The sequence below is a fragment of the Hylaeus anthracinus genome, unplaced genomic scaffold (genome assembly GCF_026225885.1).
Source record: "Hylaeus anthracinus isolate JK02 unplaced genomic scaffold, UHH_iyHylAnth1.0_haploid 12002, whole genome shotgun sequence".
NCBI lineage: Eukaryota > Metazoa > Arthropoda > Insecta > Hymenoptera > Colletidae > Hylaeus > Hylaeus anthracinus.
Genome location: NW_026534349.1, coordinates 7,376,147 through 7,399,444, shown reverse-complemented (window position 1 = coordinate 7,399,444; position 23,298 = coordinate 7,376,147). Strand labels below are relative to the sequence as shown.

Here is a 23,298-nt window from a genome sequence, read left to right as displayed (position 1 = left end):
CATCAGTCTTTAACCCCCTCTCCCCTTCGAACGAGGTTAAAAGCAACCACCGTCCCAAATCGAAGTACTCATCTCCCTTTGCCTCTTGATTCCGATACCATTCGATATTTCGACCGAAAGACAGTGACTCTGAGTCACGTATCGCGTACCTACAACCCTACAAATATTCGTTCCGCAGAGACTGTACGGGTTATTAGAGTCCAGCTAGTATAGTTAGACGCTAGGAAGCCTCGTACACTAGACTGCTATTATTACACTGGGTCGCTGGCTTAGACTCAGTCGGTGTTGGCTCCCTGAACCGCGAGAACGTCTCCGCGAACACCTGAGAACGCCGTTCGCCGGCGATTCGCGGCGCGTTCAGTCATCTTCCAGTGCCACTGGTACCGCGTATCTCTGTGTCTGCTGCTCGAGCTTCGGTCCCTGGTACACGTGAACCCTCGTACTCGGTGGATAGACGCGACCCACGATGCCGTACTACGGGGAGGGTCTGCCCTATTACTATGGGGGACCCTACGCGACCCACAGCTCGCTCATGACAAGCACTCCTAGGTAAGCGTTTTCTCGACATTTCGATTTTTCTATTAGACATTCGACCTGCACTCTTTCTCCTTCCTGTACAGAAATAGTTGGTGAAATAGTTGTTGCCCCATTGGTGGGGAAGAACCGTGGAAAAGGTCTCGATGGATCTTCTTCTTCAACACCGTGTGATTATCTTCAACGGATAAATTGATTTGTAAATATTTTCTTACCCAGCAAGGTAGATTTGCAGAATTGGGCTCACTCTAGGATCCGATAGCATAATCGAATCAAAAGTGTCGTTCCAAACTTGAAATATAAATCTTGCTACATTTGTTCTCCAAGGGTGTGTAGGTAACTCTGCTGAGTTGGGTTCATCCTTAGTATAACTGGAAGAAACGTGCACTTATTCTTTTAAAAGTGACATTCCAAATCTAAGGTATCAATCTAAGGCTAAATTCAAGGCATAAATCTTCCTAGACTTTTTTTCAAGACTGTATAATTATCTTAAATGGACAAACTGGTCCCTTTCCTGATCCAACAAGTTAAATACGCTAAATTGAGTTCATCACATTGCTGATACGTGTAGTACTTTTCCTAGTACTCTTTCAGTAGTGACGTTCAAAATCTAAGATATAAATTCAAAGTCTAAATTCATGGTATAAATCTTGCTACACTTCTCCAAGACTGTCTAATTATCTTCAATGAAAATCTGTTGGCAATTTCAAGTTTCTTTAGTATTTTTCTTCTCTGTTTCTGGAGACCGGATAGTTTGTCCGTCGTTTGGCTTGGGTGCGTGTCTCGAGTCCTTCGAATTACTTTTGTTACATAATTCACTTATTTTCTAAATGGAACGACACTATCGTGCCACATCGGCGCAAGGACTGACCTCCGTTCCCGTTTATTCCGAAAAATATCACCTGGCCGAGAATACACTTTTGATTTATTCGAGTATATTCTCTTGAACGTTCTGGTTCGTCTCACTCAACGAAACAAAATGCCAGAATCTTTAATACAAGAGCTCTTCCTTTTTCTCCGACTTCAGAGTATAGTATCCAACTCTTCGCTAGACAATTTATTCTGCTTTTAATGAAATAATGCATCTGGCCCTCGATGAGGTAACCATTTCCTACTTTAAAGCTAAAAAAAGCTTCTACAATTGTTTCATGCATTATTGAATTCAATATGATGTGATGTATCGTTGCACTAAATTGAAGAAATAACTTTAAATTCAGTCATTTGATCGATCGTGGTTAGAATAGATAGAAATGAAATGTCAGTATGTTTAGTGTCAAGGGTCCGTCCATGGATTTGCTCGATCATCGAAGCATCTTTCATCATCTTTCCTTCAATATCTGATTTATCACGTATCGGGCTGAGTTTCACTTGCAACGAAACACAATCTTTAATTCTCTTAATACAGGGTAGTTGTTTTACATCGAAACGCTAATGGTATCTTTCCATTCATTCAAGTATCCTCTATCGGACGTCTACGGTTCAATTTTACCTCCATCCATCAGAGCCTCTATTTTCGTCCCTTTGTCCACCCTGCATACGCCGAAGCAACGTTCCAAGAGCATGGCTCCTTTTTCCTCTCTCTTCCCTATCGTTTTTGAGAAAGTGACATTCGTCGCGGAAGCTTTTCTCGAGTGTTTGCGTGAACACGATGTTGTCGGACAACAGAAGTTGTGGTACTTGGTGTTGTTTATTATAGCTTCTTCGATAAGAAAAAACTAAAAAATAGAACTCGCCAGACGCAGAATTGAAATTTAAACGAAAGCACGTCTTATTTTCCCACATTTGCCATAAGTACATAAACATTCGTAATCTGGTAACGATCGAAAGAGTTTAGGGCGAAAGTCGCTGGTTTAAACGTTCAAAGTACAATTAATCATTCTGGTGAACAAAATACGAAATTACCTTCCGTACTACCCGATACCTGGTCAGTTTGTTGTAGCTCCACCAGTAAGGAAAACTCGGAAACAAACATCGATGCATAAGATCGCACTTAAACAAGCCTTCGAATGCTTACTTCTCTCAACATAGAATTTCCTTTTACTTGGATTTAGGAGATGTGATCATTATTTTGCTCCAGAGACTCCTATGTTGGAACGTGACAAGTAGACCGCGGATTTTTATGCGAACTAAAATCTTTGGATGCGTGCTTACAGAAATCGAACCTAAATAGAAATTTATTTTACGTCGCTCGCAGACGATCCATGTATGTTATTCGGGATCTTGGCAAGCCGCGGATATGACATACGATCCGTCAAAGCGGGTAACTCATTAGTAAAATGTAACGGCGGCGATTAATTTGTCGGTTAGCCGGTTGATAAATGAAAGAGATTATACAAGGGAGGACGGAATTATCGAGAATATATCGGTGTAAAAATAGCCGAGGGGTTCTGGACGTGCTGCAATTTCCACGTGATAAAACTCTCCCGCTCTGCCAAAAAATATTCGACGGAACTCTCCGCAATTACGCTGCAATTCTCGAGAGGATTGACGGCGTTGCAAGATTCCGACTAATGGAGAAAAGACGGAAGAGAGTTGACTCGCAGGATAGATGATGGATACATATCGAGACGATATTATAATATTATATTACTACTCGAGCGTAGCGAAAGACTTTCGATTTACAAATGTTGAAATCGATTCACGAATTGAGATCTATAAGTAAACGTTTTCCTCTAAGAATGTTTAATATGCTGCGTATTTTGATGTTTCGGTGATTTCAAACAGTTTTTCATAAAGAAATATGGTTACGAGGAAATCGCATTTAAAGTTTTTCCCAGTTAAAGAGTTAATGCAGAGATAAATAGCGATGTTCATCCGACCGTTGAAACGCTTCGATGTCGGCCGCGAGCCGCGAGCAACACGTGTACTCATTAGCCACTTGTTTGTCATCGCAGATATACCGATAAATCGATTCGTGAATCAGAGCCTGTCAATCATTCGTGGCCATGGCCGAGCCAAATCGAGGAGCATTGAGTTCAACGATGCGTGTAACAAGTGTTTAGTCCATTCTGCAACGTGATGGACAGCCGAAACACGTGTTTAGTATTGAAACAACGCGACAGGTCTTATCAGCAGGAGTCCAAGTTGCGTGTCATCGATGCTTACACAACTAGTTAAACATTTTTCTCTTCATCTTTTTGAACGCCTTCGATTTCTCTTACAAAAACCAACGAATGGTCAGTGGATGCACTTGAAAATTTCTATACGAAAGGTGTAATTGAAAATCATGGAAATATTTATCTCGAAGCAATAGCAGTTACATTCCTTCTACCAAATATAATTCAGATCTGCAGTGTATATACTCGGCAACTAGAAAAATTGATAGAGAAATTCCCAATTGCTCTTGGTATTTGCTGGTAATCTCAATTGTTGTTATTCTTTTTTGAAATCCTCCAAAGATTGAGAAGTTACTAGAAAATCCAAACGTAATACTAATAAACACTTGCACAAAAAATTGCTTCGATACGGCCAACAGAACACAATCTGCAAAAGAGTGTAGTATCTCCGAGCCTTATTTTTCGTTTAGACTCCTATAAGAGTTTTACAGTAAAGTCGATTTACAGATAAATATTGCTTTGGTTCTGTGTTTCGATTCGATTAGGAGGAAAAGAAATCCATTTCAAATTCGTCTCTCGAGAGGTTAAATAATCTTTTTTTAAGTTTCTACATTTGAATTCGAAACTACAAGAGAGAAGCTTCCGATCGATGCAGTTATGTCACTATTTCCTTTCACAACATCAAAACTTGAACAGTCGAAATCGTTAAAAGTCATTCATTCCAGCGTTTCATTTAACATATTCGTTAGTTTTATTGCTATTTCTTTATGAAAAAATGTGTTTCAAAAGTGTGTATACATAGAAGTACGCACATTATTTAATGTACCATCTTTCATAGCGTTTTAATTTCTTAAGAAAAAGGATGGTTTACATAAGTAAGAAACACTAATTTAAGTTATTCATACTTCTCAGCATTAAAAATTTTGTCTCGCGTTTATATTGCATTACAAGCCCCTCGTCCCTTTTCCAAGGTCATTTCCACTTTGGAAAATACTGCAATAGATGATTAATGAAAATTACTCGTCGAACATTTTCCTACGTAGTTCCTATTGAAATAATTAAATTACGTTTTTGCGCCACGAATGAACTCTGGTTCGCTGTACTTCGTCCCAGAAAGAGCTGTGTATTCAGAAAAGTTCAGCTCGATAGTCAGAAAAGAGTATCCGAATTCGGATAGGCGAGTAAGTTCTCGAATTACGCGGTTAATGGTATAAATACCATTTATTATAATGGAATAAAAATGATCGATACAGAAGTAACACGTTGATTGTAATGTTGATCAATGGCGACTACCACTGTTAATTTACAAAGTGTACTTAGAACGTTTATAAATAACAAAGTCTAATACTTGCAAACTTTTAAAGCCAAGTGCTATCTTCAGAAATGCTAAAAAATAATAATGACTCAATGTACCGTTGAATATTTCTATTTTTCACGCTGCGGTTTAAGCGAATGTCGAGGATATTCTTAGACGTGTAACGGTTGGCACTTAATGTGCTGAGAAAAATGTGGTACTGTGGGTAAATGGAACACGTGGACGTCAGCGATTAACGTTTGCTTTTGTTAGTCGTGACTCTAACGACGATGGAATAAAGTGTCAGACTCGATACGCGTTACCGCTCCTTCCAGAATTGGCTAAAGCGTCCGACCTAATACGAGCTTCTACTACTTCCAAGTCTGACTCTACGAGTCTCTCCATTCCTTCTAGAACTGACTGAACCGTCTTATCGATCATCCTTCCAGGATGACTGAACTGTCTGACTCAAACTCATTTCAGGGTCGAAATTTTGATAAAATATATCGATATCGATAAGAATAATAGTTACAATAAGTATGTTGTGATACGATTATTTTCTTTTTAAATTCTAGACAAAATTTGTAGTTCAAATTCAGTTTTACACCATTTAATTCACCGTCGTAAACCATATAAGAATACCTGTTTTCAAATTTGTATCTAGAAAATTACTGGTAATTGATTTCCACACGAGTGCCATCCCTTAAACCTTATCGCGAATTACTGTCGCGTATCTAGAACTCTGCATAACTGGAGAACTCGCTATTCGAATTCGGATAGAAAAACAAAGCCAGAATTGAAAGGAATATTCGTAACAGTTGGATAACGAGGATAGTAACAGGTTGAATTTGAATCGTTCGCGCAGAGCCTTTCACACGCCGCTGTCGCGGTTTTCCCCGCACCTGTCGACGATCTCTGAGTCACCCCTGAGCACGTTGCGCCGCTATTCGCCCGTCTCGGTCCCAACCCGACCCAGACGCGTCATCGACACCGCGGACATCGACGTCTCGACGCCTCGAATCCTGTCGGGCGACGGGAACCAGAGGAGTCGACTGCGTCGCGACAGGCCCACCATAAAAATCAGGTCTCAAGCTTTGAAGGACAATCCAGCATTGCGCGAGCACAACGAGAGGCACGAGAAGTCCGTGGGCGAGTTGCTGGTGGAGAAGTTTCTCATCAAGGACAAGAAGCTCGAAGAGGCGGAGCCGCGTCTTCAACCGTTCCACCAAGTCAGCCCGGAGAAGGAGGACGACGAGGAGCTGCAGCAGGCGCAGAAGAGGATCACCAGACGATTCACGCGACGAAGATCCTCCGCGGACATCCAGTTGGACCCCGAGCAGCTGGAGAGGGAGGTGGCGTACGCCCAGGTGCAAGCGAAGGTCTTGGACACTCTGGTAGCCGAAGAGCAAGCAGAGATCGAGAACGAGGTCCGTCGCGGGACTTTGATCAAGAAGGGAACCGTAGGTGGGCCGAGGAACGTCGCTGGATTCTTCAGATCCGATGGAGAGTCCGTGTCCCAGGGGGAGGAGGAGGCTGCCGCACAGAAGATGAGGAAGAGCTTGAAAAAGGTGAAGAAAAAGAAGAGATCCACCGAGAAGCCATCGCCACCCGACGACGAAGAGAGAGAACGCAGGTCCAGCACCTCCAGCGACGTGTCCGTGGACCTGCAGAGGGAGGACAAGACGGATCGGAAGCAGCCCAAGTCTCAGATGTTCAAGATAGAGGCCAGCAACAGCGTAGGAGACTTCTCCACCATCGTGGTGGGCGCCAGACCAGACGATCGCGTGAAAATCATCGAACAATTCAGGGAGAGCGTGAAAATCCCCGTGCCCAGGAAAATGGGGATACGCAAGATCGAGAGGGACAGCGTCGAGGAGGAATCCGAGACGGAAGTGGTGCTACCTGTCAAGAGGCCTTACGTCAAGGACACCTCGAGGAACAGCGTGCACTTCACGGTGAAGACGCCACCGGATTCTGCGAAAAATGATCCCTTAAAAATGTTGGACAACGTTGCAAACGGACTGCAAAAAAAGGACGAAAGAGACATTTCATCGAGTATCAAAGATGATACACCCGAGGCTACCAAGAAACCTGAGAGCCCTGTTTCTAAGACGCGTCCTGCGTTCAAAGACGGGAAGCTGAAGAAGGAGCTGGTATTAAAGAGTCCAGAAATCCTGAAACAGACCAAGAATGGGCTGTCGGACAAGGGAGGGTTCGAGTTGTCCAAAAAGGAGACTATCAGAACCGATACACCCGAAAGTCCGAGGACACAGAGCAAACCGCAGGATCAGGATGTTTCAAGCTTCTCAAAATCTGAGACTCCTTCGGGGAACGAAGAGTCGAAGGACGCGGGCTCCGAGATAACAAAAATGGGCAAGAATGTTTCACAGGATACAGATTTCTCCAACTACTCGAAGAACGAAACAACTGTAAACGATGGTTCGGAGGTTGGATCGCAGGATAAACGGGGTTTTAGCTTTCCGAAGTTTCAGACGTCGAAGAAGGAGGTAACCAAGGACGATTCCACAGAAGTCCTCGAATCGAACGAGATTGGATTCCAGAACAAAAGAATTTCGAACTTCTCGAAGCCTCAGGGGACGAAGAGGGAGATTACCAAGGACGATTCGTCAGAAATCCTCAAACCAAACGAGATTGGGTCTCAGGACAAAAGGGGTTTAAACTTCTCGAAGCCTCAAGCTAGTACGTTAAAGAAAGAGGTAGCCAAAAGCGATTCCTCCGAACCTGAACCGCGGGACAAAGTTGATCCAAGCTTCTCGAAGACTCGGGCTACTCAAGAAAGTACACTTAAGAAAGAGGCGACCAAAGACGCGACTGAAACCCTCAAACCGAAGACTGAACCTCAGAAAGGAAAGCTAAATTTGTCAAAGACTCAAGCACCTCCACCGTCGAAGAAAGAACCAACTCGAGTCGACAGTTTTGATAGCCCTGCATCAAAGAAAGAGATAACCACGAACGACACCACTGGAATCCTCGAGTCGAAGACTGAACCACAGGATAGAAAAACGACCGCCTACTCGAAGACTCAAACCGCTCCGTTGTCGAAGAAGGACGACAGCCCTAATAAAACGCTGAAGCAGAGCAAGAGCGTACCAATGGACGAGGCATCGAGCTCGAAGAGTCGCGCAGCTTCCACGCCGAAGAAAGAAGAAGCTGAAAGGAGGGCAGAGCCCTCGATACCCAGAAAGCCCCCTCAGACGACGCAGAAGACCGAAGCGTCGATCGCGACGCTAGCTGTTGACCCGCTCGCGCTCGCTCGCGAGGCCAGCGCCAACGGAGCGCTCCCGTCGCTGCCAAAACCGTCTAAAATTAATGCGGATGAAAATAATGCCGTAGAAGCGCCAAAGCTATCGTTACGAGACGCGGAGTACCTGGCAAACGCGACGAAAATCGAGCGTGACGAGAACGTCGGTCCGTTGCCGGGAAAGAAGACGAACAAAGCGGTGACCTTGACGAACGCTTCCTCGTCGAGGGTGCCTGGCGGGCCAACCGTCGCGGACCCGACCGAGGAACACCCGAAAGCTGAGAATCGATCGGGAAAAACCATCCCCGATGACGCAACAGCTCCGACGAAGCTCGTGACGCAAACGACCTTGTCGAAAGCTCCCAAGTGCGACGCGACAGACGATTCGTTAAGCGTGTCAAAAGATATCGATAAAGGTGACAAGGTGAAAGGTGATACGAGTGCTCGAAAGTTTGCGAAAAAGGACGAGGAACCTTCGAAGATCCCTTTCAGGCTAAAGAAGATCGGGAAAGAGTTAGCGTCGGAGGACGCGAGAACAGAAGTCCCTTGGAGAACCAAATCGTCCAAGACGAGCGTGTCCAGCGATGTCCACCTCAACAGGAGCGTCAGCGTAGATTGTCAAGGGAAGGAATCTTCGATTCGTAAGCCCCTGAAGCAATCTATCTCCGTAAATGAGTCCTCGACGAGCAAAATGCCAGTGGACAAGCAGCAGTCGGTGAAATCGTTCGAGACCTTGAACGGGGAGAACGGAACGCTGTCGAAGAGCACGTCGACAGAGTCTATAGACTTCTGGAGTGAAATTAGAGGCCCTGAGAGCCCGAACGCGGCGCCGCGACGGCCAGTCGAGAACCTCGAGGGAAAAGAACTGGAGAAGAAGAAAGAGGTGGATCCTAAAATAAGTGTCGCCAGCGCGGCAGTCGGGTCGAGTAACGTGTCCGTAATCGAAGAGGAGTCGACGGCGTCCAAGGAGACGACTCGAGTTGAGACGGACGCCGCGGCGAAGAAGGGACCGAAGAGAAAGAAGAACCTCTCGATAGCGATCGCGGAAGCTCGGGAGGACGCGTTCTCGACGGTGAAGAGGAGAGAGGACTCGTCGACATCCACGAACACTCCGGACACTTGCATACCCGTTTCGGAGATCTCCACGCCTGTGTTCGACGTCTCCGTGCCGCTGATAAACATCGTCGCGGCCACCACGCCGATCAAAACGGAGCCGCAGGTTCCCGAGGACGAGGAGGACCCTCAAACACCGACGAACGAGTGGCCAGAGACGGGCCTTTCGAAGATCTCCAAGTGGAGCAACCAGAACGACCTCTCGAACGCCAACAACGCGGACGTAGAGATCACTCCAGTCCCGTCCAAGGACGTCAGCGCGACCTGCACCCCCGAAGCCAGTCCGGAGTCGTCGAAGAAGAAGAAAGTGGTCAGAAAGAAGAAGTCCTCGACCACGAAGAAAGGGTCCAGCGGCAAGGAGGCTGGAAAGGAGTCGAAAGATTCGAAGAAGAGCTCGAGCAAGTCGACGCAGGAGAGCCCAAAGCCACCAGAGCCGAAGAAAGCGAGCCCCAAAGCGACGCCCACTCAGAAACCGCTAGATCTCATCAGGATGTTCTATACGACGCCCAGCGCGCTGCTCACCGCGACTCCCAGAGATCTGTCCAAGGTTCGCCGAGCCAAAATCAAGAGGCGGAAGCATCACTCGAGGACGCCGTCTGTGAGCAGCGACAGTACCGGAAGCACCACCAGCACCGCCACCACGGAGAGCACCGACGGAAGTCGGTCCACCTGCACGGAGCTGGACGACGACCCCGACAAGAGAATGAACTCCACCAGGAGCAACGACTCCGGATTCGATGGTTCGCCAAGGATATCGAGTACTTGTCCCGACATCATTATGTGGATTGCTTGCTCGTTACCAGGACGATCTTTGTGCGCCGCGCACTGTGGGGAAAAGTGACGAAATCTGTGTAAACGATCGTAGATACATTTTTGACAGAAATCGGATAGAGTGACGATCCTCGAATGAAATTAAAGATGAAACTTTGCAGAACTAGGGTGTTGTATCTTTAAATGCTGGAAAGACCGGTTGGATATCTAAGGAAACCAGAACTCGGCTAATTAATCGCGAACACCTTTATTTCGTACCGGTTCGGTATTTTCTCGGGTAACGAACCGAACCGTTTACAGATTCGATTTTTGTTTTATCAGCGCTCCCACGTATCCTATTATGACGCAATTTGAACGAATACAATATCAACGAACAATCAGAACAATCAAACGAACATCAGAGGGAAAAATATAATGAGAGTTATACTGATTTTGTTTGATCTTGAAAATGTAAGAATAAAAATATAAGAATAGGATTACATTTAAAACCCCAAATATGACCATGATATCTTCGTTAAACAGTATGTTGACAATGAAGCAATTCGTACATCGTATATCCCTTTCAAAACGATATATCTTACGTATGAAGAAGTTTTTATCTACAATAATTGATTTAGAACGTATTTTAATAAGGAGTATGTCTACCTAAGAAAAATCAAAACACACATATCTTTGAGAATTCTTTTAAGAGAAACATTTGAATTTTTTTTTGTGTTAACGTTTGACTATTGTAATAAGCATATTTCGATGAAGCTTGAGCAATTTTTTTGTTAAAAAATAGTGACAATTATGATAGATACGGTCGATAAAATTAACAAACGTTTCTTAAATATTAAATCTAAAAATTTGTTAGACAAATTTAGCGGGAACATTTGAATTTATCATATAAAAATCTATAAGAAACGATGTGTAACAAGTTATAAAAGAAGTTTGACCGCGTCTAATAATGAACAAACCAATATCTTGTTAGAAAATTGAAAGTTACACCTATATTTGCAAGACGAAACAATCCGTATAACATTGTCTATATTTTTCCCTCATTCTGCAAAATTTCAGCTTCAATTTTATTCAAGAAACATCTCTCTCTCTCTCTCTCTCTAATTTCAGTTAAAACTTTTACGTTGTTTACACAGATTTTCAAACCTATATTTTTAGAGTCAAACAAAATCCCTGTAACTTTGTCTATATTTTTCCTTCATTCTGCAAAATTTCAGCTTTAATTTTATTCGAGAATCATCCCTCTATCTCACGTCTGTCAAAAATGTTTGTCTTCTACGATTTTTACACAGATTTCATCACTTTTCCCCAGTGTGCGCCGTTGCGTAACTTCCCCGCGTGCTTTCCGCGTTCTCATCAGAGAGAAAACAGTTTACGTCTGTTTACCAGACCTGCCACCGATGCAGTTCGCTGGCGATTTGCTTCGCGATTTGCTGCCTCCTCTGTGCGTGGGAGGCACTCGCGAATAGAGGAGGGAGCGACGGTATTTCTGCGGAAGAGAATACCTTCGGTTCCAATGTCTTTCGCTCGTGAGAAGAAAGACATTGGAACAAGCGCTTGAAAGATCGACCATCCGTTGTTTCCTGAACGTCTTAAGACCCGTAGCGCCTGACCCTGGAGTCTGCTAGTTTGTATTTGTGTTGATTGGTTCTCTAACAGCATTCCTATTCCAAATAGACTTTCGTGTGCTGGAAAATTCTACTAACTGACTTTAATTTTTGTCTTCTGCATGGATGTTTGTTTAACGTAGGATAACATTAGATTTACGGAGGGAGGTTTACGGAACACCACTGGTAAAGCCCTAAGAAATTGCCGATTTTTCTAATTCTCTTTCTTTTAATTAATTAATTACCTTTTGATCGAGGGAAGGATTCTTTTACTAAGGATATCAAGTTGTAGGATATATCGTGAAAAAAGCGAACGACCATGGTAAACACCATCCGCCTGTTACTGAGGATACATTAAACTATATTTATACAAATTTTTATTGAAAGATACTGAAGAATGACATAGTCATAAATAGGCTGCGGATCTTTACGCAAAATAAAATCATTGCAAAAGTGCAAATCTTGCCGAGCTTTGGTTTATTCATAGAAGTATCTGGATGCATCTGGAAGCGTCCATAGTATTGGCCAAAGCAGCCCAGAGTAGTTCGGAGTCATTGCAAGTAAAAGTTATTGCATAAAAAAAAAATTATACCTAATACCTAATATTCTCTAAAAATTTCATTCCTATATTCCAGTCAAATAGTTGCTTACTTATTTGAACAGATTTTAAAGAGAAAGTTACAGATACATTGTAACCATTGGTAGATTACAAAACAAACTATAACAAAAAATTAGATATTCAAAGTGTTGAAACTCTAAAAATTCATTTTCAATTGCAGTCCTATTGTCAGGTCATCGCGTCCTTTGCAGGCCAATGCCCGGTTCCTATATTCCTATGTCCGTGGCTCACAATTAGACGAACAAGAATTTGTACATATGCTTGTCTTTTTATACGTATAGAAGTCAGCATAAGTGGTTAGCGAAAAATATAAACGGTTGGAACATAAGAATGGGTAAAAATGACCATCTCCGTAAACCTAGCGTCAACTATTTTCTGCCTAACATTTGCGCAGAGCTTCCTCTCTTTATCTCTTCGGCTAGCACCCGCTGGAGCTTGTATATTTGCTTTCTCGTTGAAAAGTGCGCTGCAATCCGCGGATCGAGCCGGCTCGCGTAACATCAACGCTGTAAAAATATTCGAGCTGACTACCCGTGATCGACCACCGCCTCGATCTAACGAGATTTCGACAAGGGACAAATTTTCGTTGGGCGACGGCCAACGTAGTGGTGTAATCGCGGAGTCAGGATTTTCGCGGTTTCTGTTTTCTGTCTCGCAAAGTCGACGTCTCAAGGACCGTTAAAATAATCATTTCGCGGACAGGTTCACTGTCCGACAGCTCTTTTCTAAAGAAATATTATTTCTGAAATAAGAAATTGGTTAGGTGAGACATCTATGGAGACGGAACACGAGGATCGTTTAGGATGAACGAGGTTCTACTTTGTCCCAAGAAATGGACTTTTGGGAAGTCTGCGTTGCCTACTCTGTAACAAAACGATTAGAAACAACGAAAAGGTCGATGAACTTTAATTCGAAATCCCGCTATTTTTAAATTTGTTGAGATATTAAAAAAATTCTTCGTCATAGCCAATGGAAGCATGAAACCCAACAAGTAGAGTCTAGGTTGAATCTGTCAGCTATTGCATGGTTGCTGCGTATCCAGTCGCGTTCTCGACCAACCCAAGATCATCTCGCATTCCACTTCGCGGATGCGAAGCCAGTTGATGAGTTATACGAGGTCGTTGCCGCAGTGTCAACGACACTGTTTGCCAGCTTGTTTACAAAAAGGATTAAATGTTCCTAATGATCATTACGAGAAAATTGTCGGTGCTTTTCGTTCTTGTATTAGGTGTAGAAATGCCTTTATATTCAATTATTTAGTGTTTATTTTGTACTGAAAATATAAAGACAGATTTAATTTTTACACCTAGTATATAGTCAAAAAGGTTTGAAGCAATAGTGTCATCCATGTAGCGTCGCTACGAGTGTCGTCCTCTAGAAGGCTGTGAAAGATAATAGGTTCGATTCAAGGTGCATCAAAGGCAACTAATTAAAAGATTAGTGATCAATTTGGCGAACATTTGAACAGATTGCGACATGGCTTGCCACAAAAAGTGCGAAAAGCTTACTGGGAACCTTTGCGGGTTGAACCAGAAGCTCGTGGCGGAAGCGCTGCAGGCTCTCAAGAGGGGTGAGTCCATGTTCAAACTCCGTTATCCTCGTTCAAATCTGAAATCTAAATTCAAAATATCTAAGGTCTTTAAATTCTAAATATATAAAGTATCTAAATTCTAAATATCTCAGATACCTAAATTCAAAATATCTAAAGTCTTTAAATTCTAAATATATAAAGTATCTAAATTCTAAATATACAAAGTATCTAAATTCTAAATATCTAAAGTCTCTAAATTCCAAATATCTCAAGGGTCTAAATTCTAAATATCTAAACTATGTACTACGTCTTTCATCCTTGTGTATTTCTATTCCTAAACGTAAAACTGTAACATTTGTATATTCATATCTCGCCAAAACATAATATATTCCATACATTACAGCTTTAAGCTAAAAAAACTGTTGCAAGTAACCCCATCGGAGGTACAGAGTCACCCTTCGACCGTTTGTTTTGAACCTGATCGCAAGCTTTTGGCGATGCAGGCAGACTTGGCTGGCGAAACAAGTGCATTCATCTATGACTATGCTAATCTTCCACGTGGCAATCATAAACCCATTCGCGGGCCAATAAATAATTTCCGCGGGCGATGGTTGATACCGCGATCTCGCTAAAAATGATATTACATCAACGTTAAATCGGTAACGGTTCTCGTCGAGCTGCAACGAATACGATTCTACCTGTCCCCTAATCTATCAATTATGTCGAGCTGCTCGAGTCCTGCTCGCGTCATCGGGACGGTCAGCTCTATTTTCGAAAAATGTCAACCGGCCAAAATCGCCAGTTTCGCGATGCTTTTCGCGCGCCAGACGCGAATCGACAATTAATGCGCTTATTAATCCGCGGTTTGACGAGAGAATGACCGACTCGGAGTATTCTGGCTCGAGGTGATACCAGAAGAGAGTCCAAAACGTTTATTCAAAATTTCTCGTTATTTTTACCCAAGCATCTTTCGCTATATTAACTTTACCGATCTAAATTTTGTTCTATTGTACGAGCCTGTAGATTTTACGCATTTGTAATGTATACGATAAACAAATGCTAAACACAACCAAAAGGTATCGTTATAATAATCGTGGAATATATTCAACATACATTATGTATATTTTATGTATACGTTCTACGTTATTTTACGTCATAAATGCACACAATCCGCAGTCTAATTATCATCCGTTCATCTTTAATTACTAATTTAAAATTTGTTCTGTGGTGTAAATATCTGAAGACTAACATTCAAAAGTGAGAATATTGTCTTCAGTCCTCTTGAGTCAACTCTCTATCAATAACAATTCATCCCTGCTTGACCACTAATTTACAGTTGGTTTTATAAGTCCCTATAAACTAACATTAAGAAATGGGAATATTGCTTTTAAAGAGATTTGTTTATCTTATACAAAATTCTTGATATATATATATTTTTTGTTAAATGTACCAAAAAAATCCTTCTCCAAAAAATGTTCCAGTGGTCTGCCCTCGTAGCACACGACCACGTAAGAGTGACTATAATCAATTCCCAGCTGAGTCGATAGCTTTAACATAGCTCAATTTCTAACAAACAACAAAATGAAACGCATGCATGGAATCTGACCGAGCTGGATGGTGGATTAACGGACGATTTACTCTGAAATTCCCAGCACCCTCGCAATCGTCGGATACGCAAAGGAACTCGGACTCGTCGGACCATTTTCCAAGCGGACGGATCACGCCGCCAGCGACAAACCTGCCAAGATTCAAGAAGTATGCGGTGACGGACTTCAATTTCCTCAAAGTGAGTTCCGATCGCTTAAAGATGTTTGGGAGATATATTAAAATAGTCAGTATTTACGAAGGAAATTCTAGATCATTTCAACATGTTTCCCAAACGTCCCTCAAAAAATTTCGAGTCGTTTCACTAAGCCGTTCAAAAGTTATAACACTTTCTATGTTTGGCAAATTTACACGTAGTTAAGTGGAAAACATACTATCGCGTTAATTCGAATAGAAAAATGGTATTATTAAAAGAATGGCTAGAATAATCCATAAATTTATAAACTAGTAGATTAAGTATCTAAAAAGCCCGTGCGTAAATGATATTTACTACTTACAGAATTGTTTATAAAAAAAAAAAGAAAAAAATATTTGAGATCGGAATGTCGTTTGTAGCGAAAACGTGACAATTTGAAAACGTGGCATCTCTAACACAATCCCTCTCTATATACATATACATATTCCTATGCCCGTATGCATTAGACGCATGCATTAGACACATTACCGACGCAAAAGATAGCGCGCATGCTTGAGTGGGAATCAACACTGGCATCACAGCAACGTTGGTCATTACTCATTGTAGCGAGCGAAGCTCGTTAGGGCGTTTGCCCGAACATGCGTAACGCGGAAAATTCCTGCCAAGGTTCCGCGTTCAAAAATCTGCTGACGAAACGCTCGAATTATCCGCGATAAAATAATCCTCGAGTCGAAATTACTTTCGTTCTATCTACTGCGCGGCGTTTCGCGTTGGATTCGCGCTCATAATAGCGAGACGTCGACAATGTTTATCTGTCGATTTACGCGCCGAGCGAATATTTATCGTAACAGTTTCCAAGATTCGCCACGTAAGACAACTTTGTCGAACTTTGAACACTCGAGATGAAACACCCGAACTCAAAGCTGTGGGGGAAACCCAACCGTAAGCTTGGTTAACTCCTTGTCCTAGGAAGTCCAAACGAAATACCACAAGTTACACTCGTGCTTATTTTTTTTTTTTTTTTTTATTAAGCTATAGAACCTCCTACGGTGTTATTAGCAATATTAGTTTTTTAAGGAATTTGAAAATTATTAACAAAGGTTGGATACATGGTTTATATAGGAGGGCGTAAATCGAGCACTCGTGCTTATTGTTTATGGCCCAAATTCCTTACCACGAGTCTTACTTAAACTCCTATTTAAACTTCCGGCTGTAAAGGATTAAAGGGTCATTTGAATTTTCTTGAACTTTCTTACAGAACACCTAATAATACTAAATAATATAGTTCACATAAAAGAACACCTAATAATAGTAAATAATACAGTTCATATAATAGAGCGCTCGCATCATAGATCTTTGATGTGACAGAGGTTCCATTGTGTTCCGCGACTGTACCAAGAAGAAGAGAGTCGATTGAAAAGTTCGTCTGTTCTCGGAAGGCCTCGCTCGACCCGTGGCGCAGCTCGTTTATCTACCTGTAAATATAGTTTCCGGAAATTTATGAGCCGCGTCGAGAAACGCGTTGGCTCGGTCCGCGAGCTCCGACGAAAGCTAATACGGATCACGTGTATTTACATCACGTGAACTCGGCTGATTCACGAGGCGTCCTCGCGAAATCATTCCGGGACATCGCGAACCGCATACGTTCGATTTTCAAGTTTACGATCGGGGCTACCGTAACGCCGGCAATTCCCAGAAGTGCAGCGCAGGACCAAACCGTAGCTCACGCAACGTTTTCGTTTACGTTCGACACGTTGAACTTTCTGTCTAGGGCAATGTCAAATTTAAAAAATTTATTTTATAACGGATATATATATATATTATTCCTTAATAAATTATTCGTCAGGATCTCTTGAAATTTGGACGATTCAATTAACCTATTCAGGGACAATTTTTTTGTTATTATCAAATTTTTGTTCTTTTTATTATTATAAAAGACAGTAATTGTAATTATAAAAGACTAAACGCCCACATATGTGGCCAAGCTCCCGAAGAGGTTAAAAACATTTAAAAGTAAACGTCGAAAGCAAAATTTAATAACACTTTAAATACTTCTTTCTTTAAACTAATTGTAAGTATCACAATATGTAATTATACGTAATAATCTTTGAACGTAATTCGCATGTATAAAGAGGTACGGTTCTTTAAGAAAACGGTCAGCATGACTTTTATTTTTAAGCGACTTTGACGTAGTCTTTTCGGTTTCGCTTCGTTATCGAAGCACAATTTTGAAGCTTGTCGGCACTTTTGGATATCAAATTCATAAATCCACGTCTCGCGTCATCCGTTATAATGCGTTGCGTGAATACATGATATATTCACAATCTGAGAAAGGTTTCGTTTCATCGGGTTTCATTTCTAACAGTAGATACTTTGTTTTTCGGCAGACGTCTTAAAAAGTTTGATATCGAGGTAACGCGGGAAGGTGTCGGCAACGTTGCTCTTTGCCAACGAGCGAATTTATTCGCGGGATGGTTTAAAACAGACGCGATTTTGTAGCGAGCCATCACGTAAATAGACCACCCGAATTAGCACCACGCAACGCATTATTTTTAACAGTCCGGAGGTACTCTCACGTGTGGCACTTTCGCTTTAAGACGCTTGAACTTTCCACCGTGTGTCTTGTTAGCCCTTTCAGACCTAAATTTTCGCTGTTTTTCGCATAACATAAATCTATAAAATAAATGTTGAATGTATATGTGTTCAGGTCCTAGGCAAAGGCAGCTTCGGGAAGGTGTTGCTGGCCGAGTTACGTGGCACGGAATGCGTGTACGCGGTAAAGTGTCTAAAAAAAGACGTAGTCCTCGAGGACGACGACGTGGAGTGCACCTTGATCGAGAGGAAGGTCCTGACGCTAGCCACGAGGCATCCGTACCTGTGTCACCTGTTCTGCACCTTCCAAACGGACTCCCACTTGTTCTTCGTGATGGAGTACCTGAACGGTGGCGACTTGATGTTCCACATTCAAAAGTCTGGCCGTTTCTCGGAGACTCGGGCTCGTTTCTATGCCGCCGAGATCTGGTCGGGGTTGAACTTCTTGCACAACAAGGGCATCGTCTACAGAGACCTAAAATTGGACAACGTGCTGCTGGACTTCGAGGGCCACATCAGGATCGCGGATTTCGGCATGTGCAAGCTCCAGATCTTCCTCGACAGGACAGCTGACACATTCTGCGGCACACCGGACTACATGGCCCCCGAGGTAAGAATTTCCATCCTTGATGGAGGATCCGTTCGTTGTAAAGACGAGCTATAGCTTGTAAGGTAGCGAGGAGTCTGTTATTCGAGTTAGACTAATAGTGGTGTTGCGCCAAGGAAGGAAGTTAATTTCGATGTGTGAAGATTATAGTCATATTCAACAATTTTTTGTTCGAAAAAGCTCGATGAAAGATCTGTTTGCTGGTGTTTATCATATGTAGGTATATCGAGTAATGAAACGAGTAAAAGAAAAAATTTTTATTTGGATTTTTTAAAAGATATAGCGATGCTGAATATTTCACAAATCTTTCTCGTATGATTGAGAAATGAAAATAGTTGAAAAGACGTTGCTCTTGCGAATTCATGGAGACTGCTAGACATAATAATACAATATAATAATATAATCTATACTTATACTTGTATACTGATAGTATTATAAAGAGGAAATATTGTTTATATTTAGCAAGTAATCCGTGAAACTACCGAATCGATTCTTAAAATCTTGTAAGGAATAGAAAGCTACGATATCCCTGAGTAACATAGGCTATATTTTATTTTGGTAAATACAAGTTCTTCGATACATGTTAGCCCGTATCTGTAAACTCTGTAAAGAAGATGGATTCACTGGCATTTCATACGGTGCACAGTCCAAAGTACTTAGACTCTAAATTTGAATCGGCGCTTAAACAGTCCACGAGTTGAGTCAACACTGGATCGAAGAATAAACAATTTGTTGGGTCCGAGTGAGTCAGACCGCGTTCGTTTCCGCATTGCAGATCATAAAGGGACTAAAATACAATCAGGCCGTGGACTGGTGGTCGTACGGTGTGCTGTTATACGAAATGCTGACGGGACAGTCGCCGTTCTCCGGCTGTGACGAGGACGAGCTATTTTGGAGTATTTGTAACGAAAGGCCGTTCATACCGCGCTACCTGAGCCAAGAAGCCACGGACATAGTGGTCTGCCTTCTGGAAAAGGACTCCGGGAAGAGACTGATCGGTCGCGAGATCAAGTTGCACGGATTCTTTCAGGTGAGGACAGTTGAAACGAATTTACAGGATGTGACAACTTTCTCCCTTAACTTCATCTGTTTCATTTCACTGTGACGTTATCAATTTCGAGTATTCTATAAAAAATTATTCAAAAATACTTATTTTTATTTGTGCTGTTTGATTTTATTATAATGTCATCAATTTTAAACATTTTTTCCAGAAATGAATCAATGATTCTCATTTTATTTAGACTTTTTTGTTATTTATCCTGTTTGTTCGCGCTAAAGTGTGACAAACGCATATTTCAATAACTATCGATGATACGACAAAATTGTTTACATGCAAATGGCAGGATACAACGGGCTCTATATTATGACTCGAACGAAATTTTCTTTATATTATTAATTTAAAAGATACGATGGTGAAGTTTCGTTTTGTAAATTCATTGACCCTCAACGTATCTACCCGATTTTTATTAGTTTTCAAGATAGAACGCTTCGAAATTGACTGATTTTCAGCGGAAAAGTCTCGGTTTGAACGAGCCTGGCATTCGCGACCGAAAACGTTAACAACTAATATCATAAAATTTCCGTAGTCGTTGCCATGGGATCGGCTGGAGGTCAGGCAGCTGGAAGCGCCGTTCAAGCCAGCCCTGGAGCACACCCTGGACACAAAGTACTTCGACACGGCGTTCACCGCGGAACGACCGCGTCTGACCCCGGTGCCTGACCAGATTCTCACATCGATGGACCAGGGCGTCTTCCGAGAATTCTCCTACACGAATCCGAACGCGACAGACTGAACAGTGCTTCGAAGGACGTCGAGCAGTCCAACTGTACAGTTTCGCCCGTTGACGACGGTCAACGTCGCGTTCCTCCCATGTAGTGTCCGATCAGGCACCGACAACCTCTCGAAAGCCGAACTGGACCTTGATTTCCTCGCACGGAACAAAAGGTGAGCGGTTACTTTCGTACATCCATGGAAACTTGGAAACCAACCGGACGTTTCTTAGCTGCGGGGACGCAGCCAGGAATCGGTTGACCAGTCGCTACTTCGAGCTCGAGGATCGATCGAGCCGACTCTGCCGTGAGGAGAAGAAACTTTAAACTGTGCCAATGTTCCTGAACAGCTTGTACTCGCGAGGAGTCAGGCCACAACGACGATACTTTGCTAGGTTTTTATAACGTAGGGGCTGCGTTTCGTCGATAGAGCAGTTAGACTAGTCTTCAGTGGAACGTACCAGGTGGATTCCTGGTACCTTCAGGTCGTCCCTGGCTCGCCAAGCTTGGCCGTGTACAGTAGAACCTCGATAGATGCAGAGAAGAAGTAGAAATCGTTGCTCGTTAACGAGGGATGTTTAAAACGAGACTGTCGAGACAATTGCACGAGAATTAATTTAAAGGCACTGTAGTCGAAGGCTTTTTTTAATGCGACTTCTTAGTACAGTCACACCTCTCTCGATAGAACAGGCTCTTCATCTTCTAACATGTGAATTTGTCTAAAAATCTTTTATACTTGAGATAGTTGTTCCATGGGTTTATTTAATGTTCGATTTTATCGAAAGGTCACTCGATTGTTCTTTCATTAAGTATGAATCGTACGAGCCTATTTAGATTTAAATTGACAACTCTAGTTTTATGAAATTTATATCAAAGTTTTGCATTTTTAACACAGACCCTTAACGGATCATACAGATTTTCACGTGAAGTTCTCCAATTTAAATGATAATGGAATTTAGAAATTTGTTTTACAGGCAATGTTGCCTGTTATTCCAATTGTTATTTATCGCTAGATTGCGAATGTTTATGTATTTATGGAAAAAGAAAATGTGGGAAATTGTGCAAGGATACGCATAAACGCAAAAATATATAAAATATAAGTAATAAAGTATATAAGTATAAGTAATAAAAAAACAGGCTGCGCTGTTTAGAAGATAAAATATTTCATTCGAATCGCGAGTCTTTATTTAAGCCTGTAAAAATATAAATTTGCATAAACATTCGGAGTTTATTAGTCACTGAAGAAGTCGAACGCACATTATGGATAATAGCGAGGATCGATGGTACAAGTAAGGTTCCTCGATGGATTGATTACCTATCTAGTTAGGAACTTACAGCCCTAATTTTCTGTAACTGTCGCAGTTCTACTGTACCTTCTTTTTTAAATCAAACTTACTCATGAGTTTACTCATGCAAATTACTGTTTATTCACCGAGGTATTTTCTTTTTCGACCCTTCGTTCAATCAGCCATGGAACGAAAATTCTAGCGCCGAGTGACAATCATGTTTCGAATAAAACAATGGACAACGAATCTCGGAATTGAATTGCAATCGTTAACCAACATACGTGTACAGTAATCTGCGGATAATAATGATGAAATATTAATGAAAGTAAAGATGTTTATGAAAGTATTATCGATAAAATTGTTGAAATGAAAAATGAGCCTAAGAGCAAGCTTATTCGAACTACTTTTAATTATCAGAAATCCTTATTTTATTTACATTTCAAAATAGAATTAATACTAGTTTTTCAACGTTTCGAGCCTATTGATTAAATTGTCGTGATTTAAAAATTGGAAATATTTCATTATTCGTATTAATTAGTAGAAGTACTTAAATTTACAATCGATTATGTTATGTAGACTATACGATTGTGTTAAAATATCCTATATGCCATCGATATCAAGAATTGGAAAAAATTAATGTTGCGCCTATTTCTGTAATTATTAGCAACGTTGAAATTTATAACCATATAATATGTACATTTCTTTCTTGAAACATGAACATGTGGTCTACATAATCTACATTAATTGTCTGTGTTAATTATATTAAATATTTATAATTTTTAAATACAAAGTATTATTTGAACACATTTAAGCAGAGTTATATCGTTCTTTTCTTGCTCATGCTAACATACGAGATAACATAATAGGAAATTTGTATATTTTTATTCCTTTATCGATTTAACATATTTATTCTACAAACATGTAAAAGTGTACATATAAAATGAACATGTAAAATAATATATTGACAATTGTGCAAACAAGACGAGGTACACAATAAGTGCCCGTTTCCAACCTACTCACAGCTTATGATATTAATATTATTTCTTATACCCAACAAAAACAGTAGAATTAATGTAATTGGCGTCGATCAGAGGGTAATATGATCTTCTTCGAGTACAATTATATCAATTAATTGAACCATTCGCTGTAATAATTTAAGAGAGTATGGAAATCTCAACAAAATCTAGTTGATAATAATTAAGTATAATAAGAAAAATCTGTGTCATAAATAGCCAAGATTAAAGCGTTGTATAATAATCGTACTCTTCAAAATTATACACATAGAATTGGATAATGGTTCTGTGTCTGGAACGTTAATGTATGCTGGGTTTTATCATTTCAAGGCGATATTTTCAGGAGGATTTAAGTAACGAGTTGAAACATTGAAAAACTATTTAAAGAGACTGTGGATGTTCACCCATATTCCTACAGATCCAGAAAAGACTCGGGATTTAAACGAAACGTTTCATCTTCTAAACAATATTTATTTAACATTATCTAAGATGTATTTTCTGCTTT

The 23,298-nt window shown here is 41.3% G+C and overlaps 1 protein-coding gene across 2 annotated transcripts; it reads left to right on the top strand.

The window, feature by feature from the left end:
* The first annotated feature begins 119 nt into the window (after window positions 1-119).
* Window positions 120-23,074, top strand: LOC128891634 (dentin sialophosphoprotein-like). Of its 2 annotated transcripts, none has more exons than XM_054151278.1 (7): window positions 120-549; window positions 5,750-9,999; window positions 15,437-15,570; window positions 18,233-18,727; window positions 19,500-19,754; window positions 20,311-21,553; window positions 21,612-23,074. In XM_054151278.1, the coding sequence occupies exons 1-6, from the start codon at window positions 467-469 to the stop codon at window positions 20,515-20,517; spliced, it is 5,424 nt and encodes a 1,807-aa protein (XP_054007253.1). In that variant the 5' UTR covers window positions 120-466; the 3' UTR covers window positions 20,518-21,553; window positions 21,612-23,074. The 2 variants fall into 2 exon arrangements, with proteins under 2 accessions (XP_054007253.1, XP_054007252.1); XM_054151277.1 differs by having other exon boundaries at window positions 124-549; window positions 5,750-10,017.
* Window positions 23,075-23,298: the final 224 nt, after the last annotated feature.

What these genes read in the sequence shown, in the direction of transcription:
- LOC128891634 (XM_054151277.1), top strand. Translation starts at nt 467, where the DNA reads ATGCCGTACTACGGGGAGGGTCTGCCCTATTACTATGGGGGACCCTAC. An exon ending in CGGACTTCAATTTCCTCAAA is followed by an intron (nt 15,571 to 18,232) that starts GTGAGTTCCGAT and finishes ATATGTGTTCAG; the next exon opens with GTCCTAGGCAAAGGCAGCTT. An exon ending in CGGACTACATGGCCCCCGAG is followed by an intron (nt 18,728 to 19,499) that starts GTAAGAATTTCC and finishes TCCGCATTGCAG; the next exon opens with ATCATAAAGGGACTAAAATA.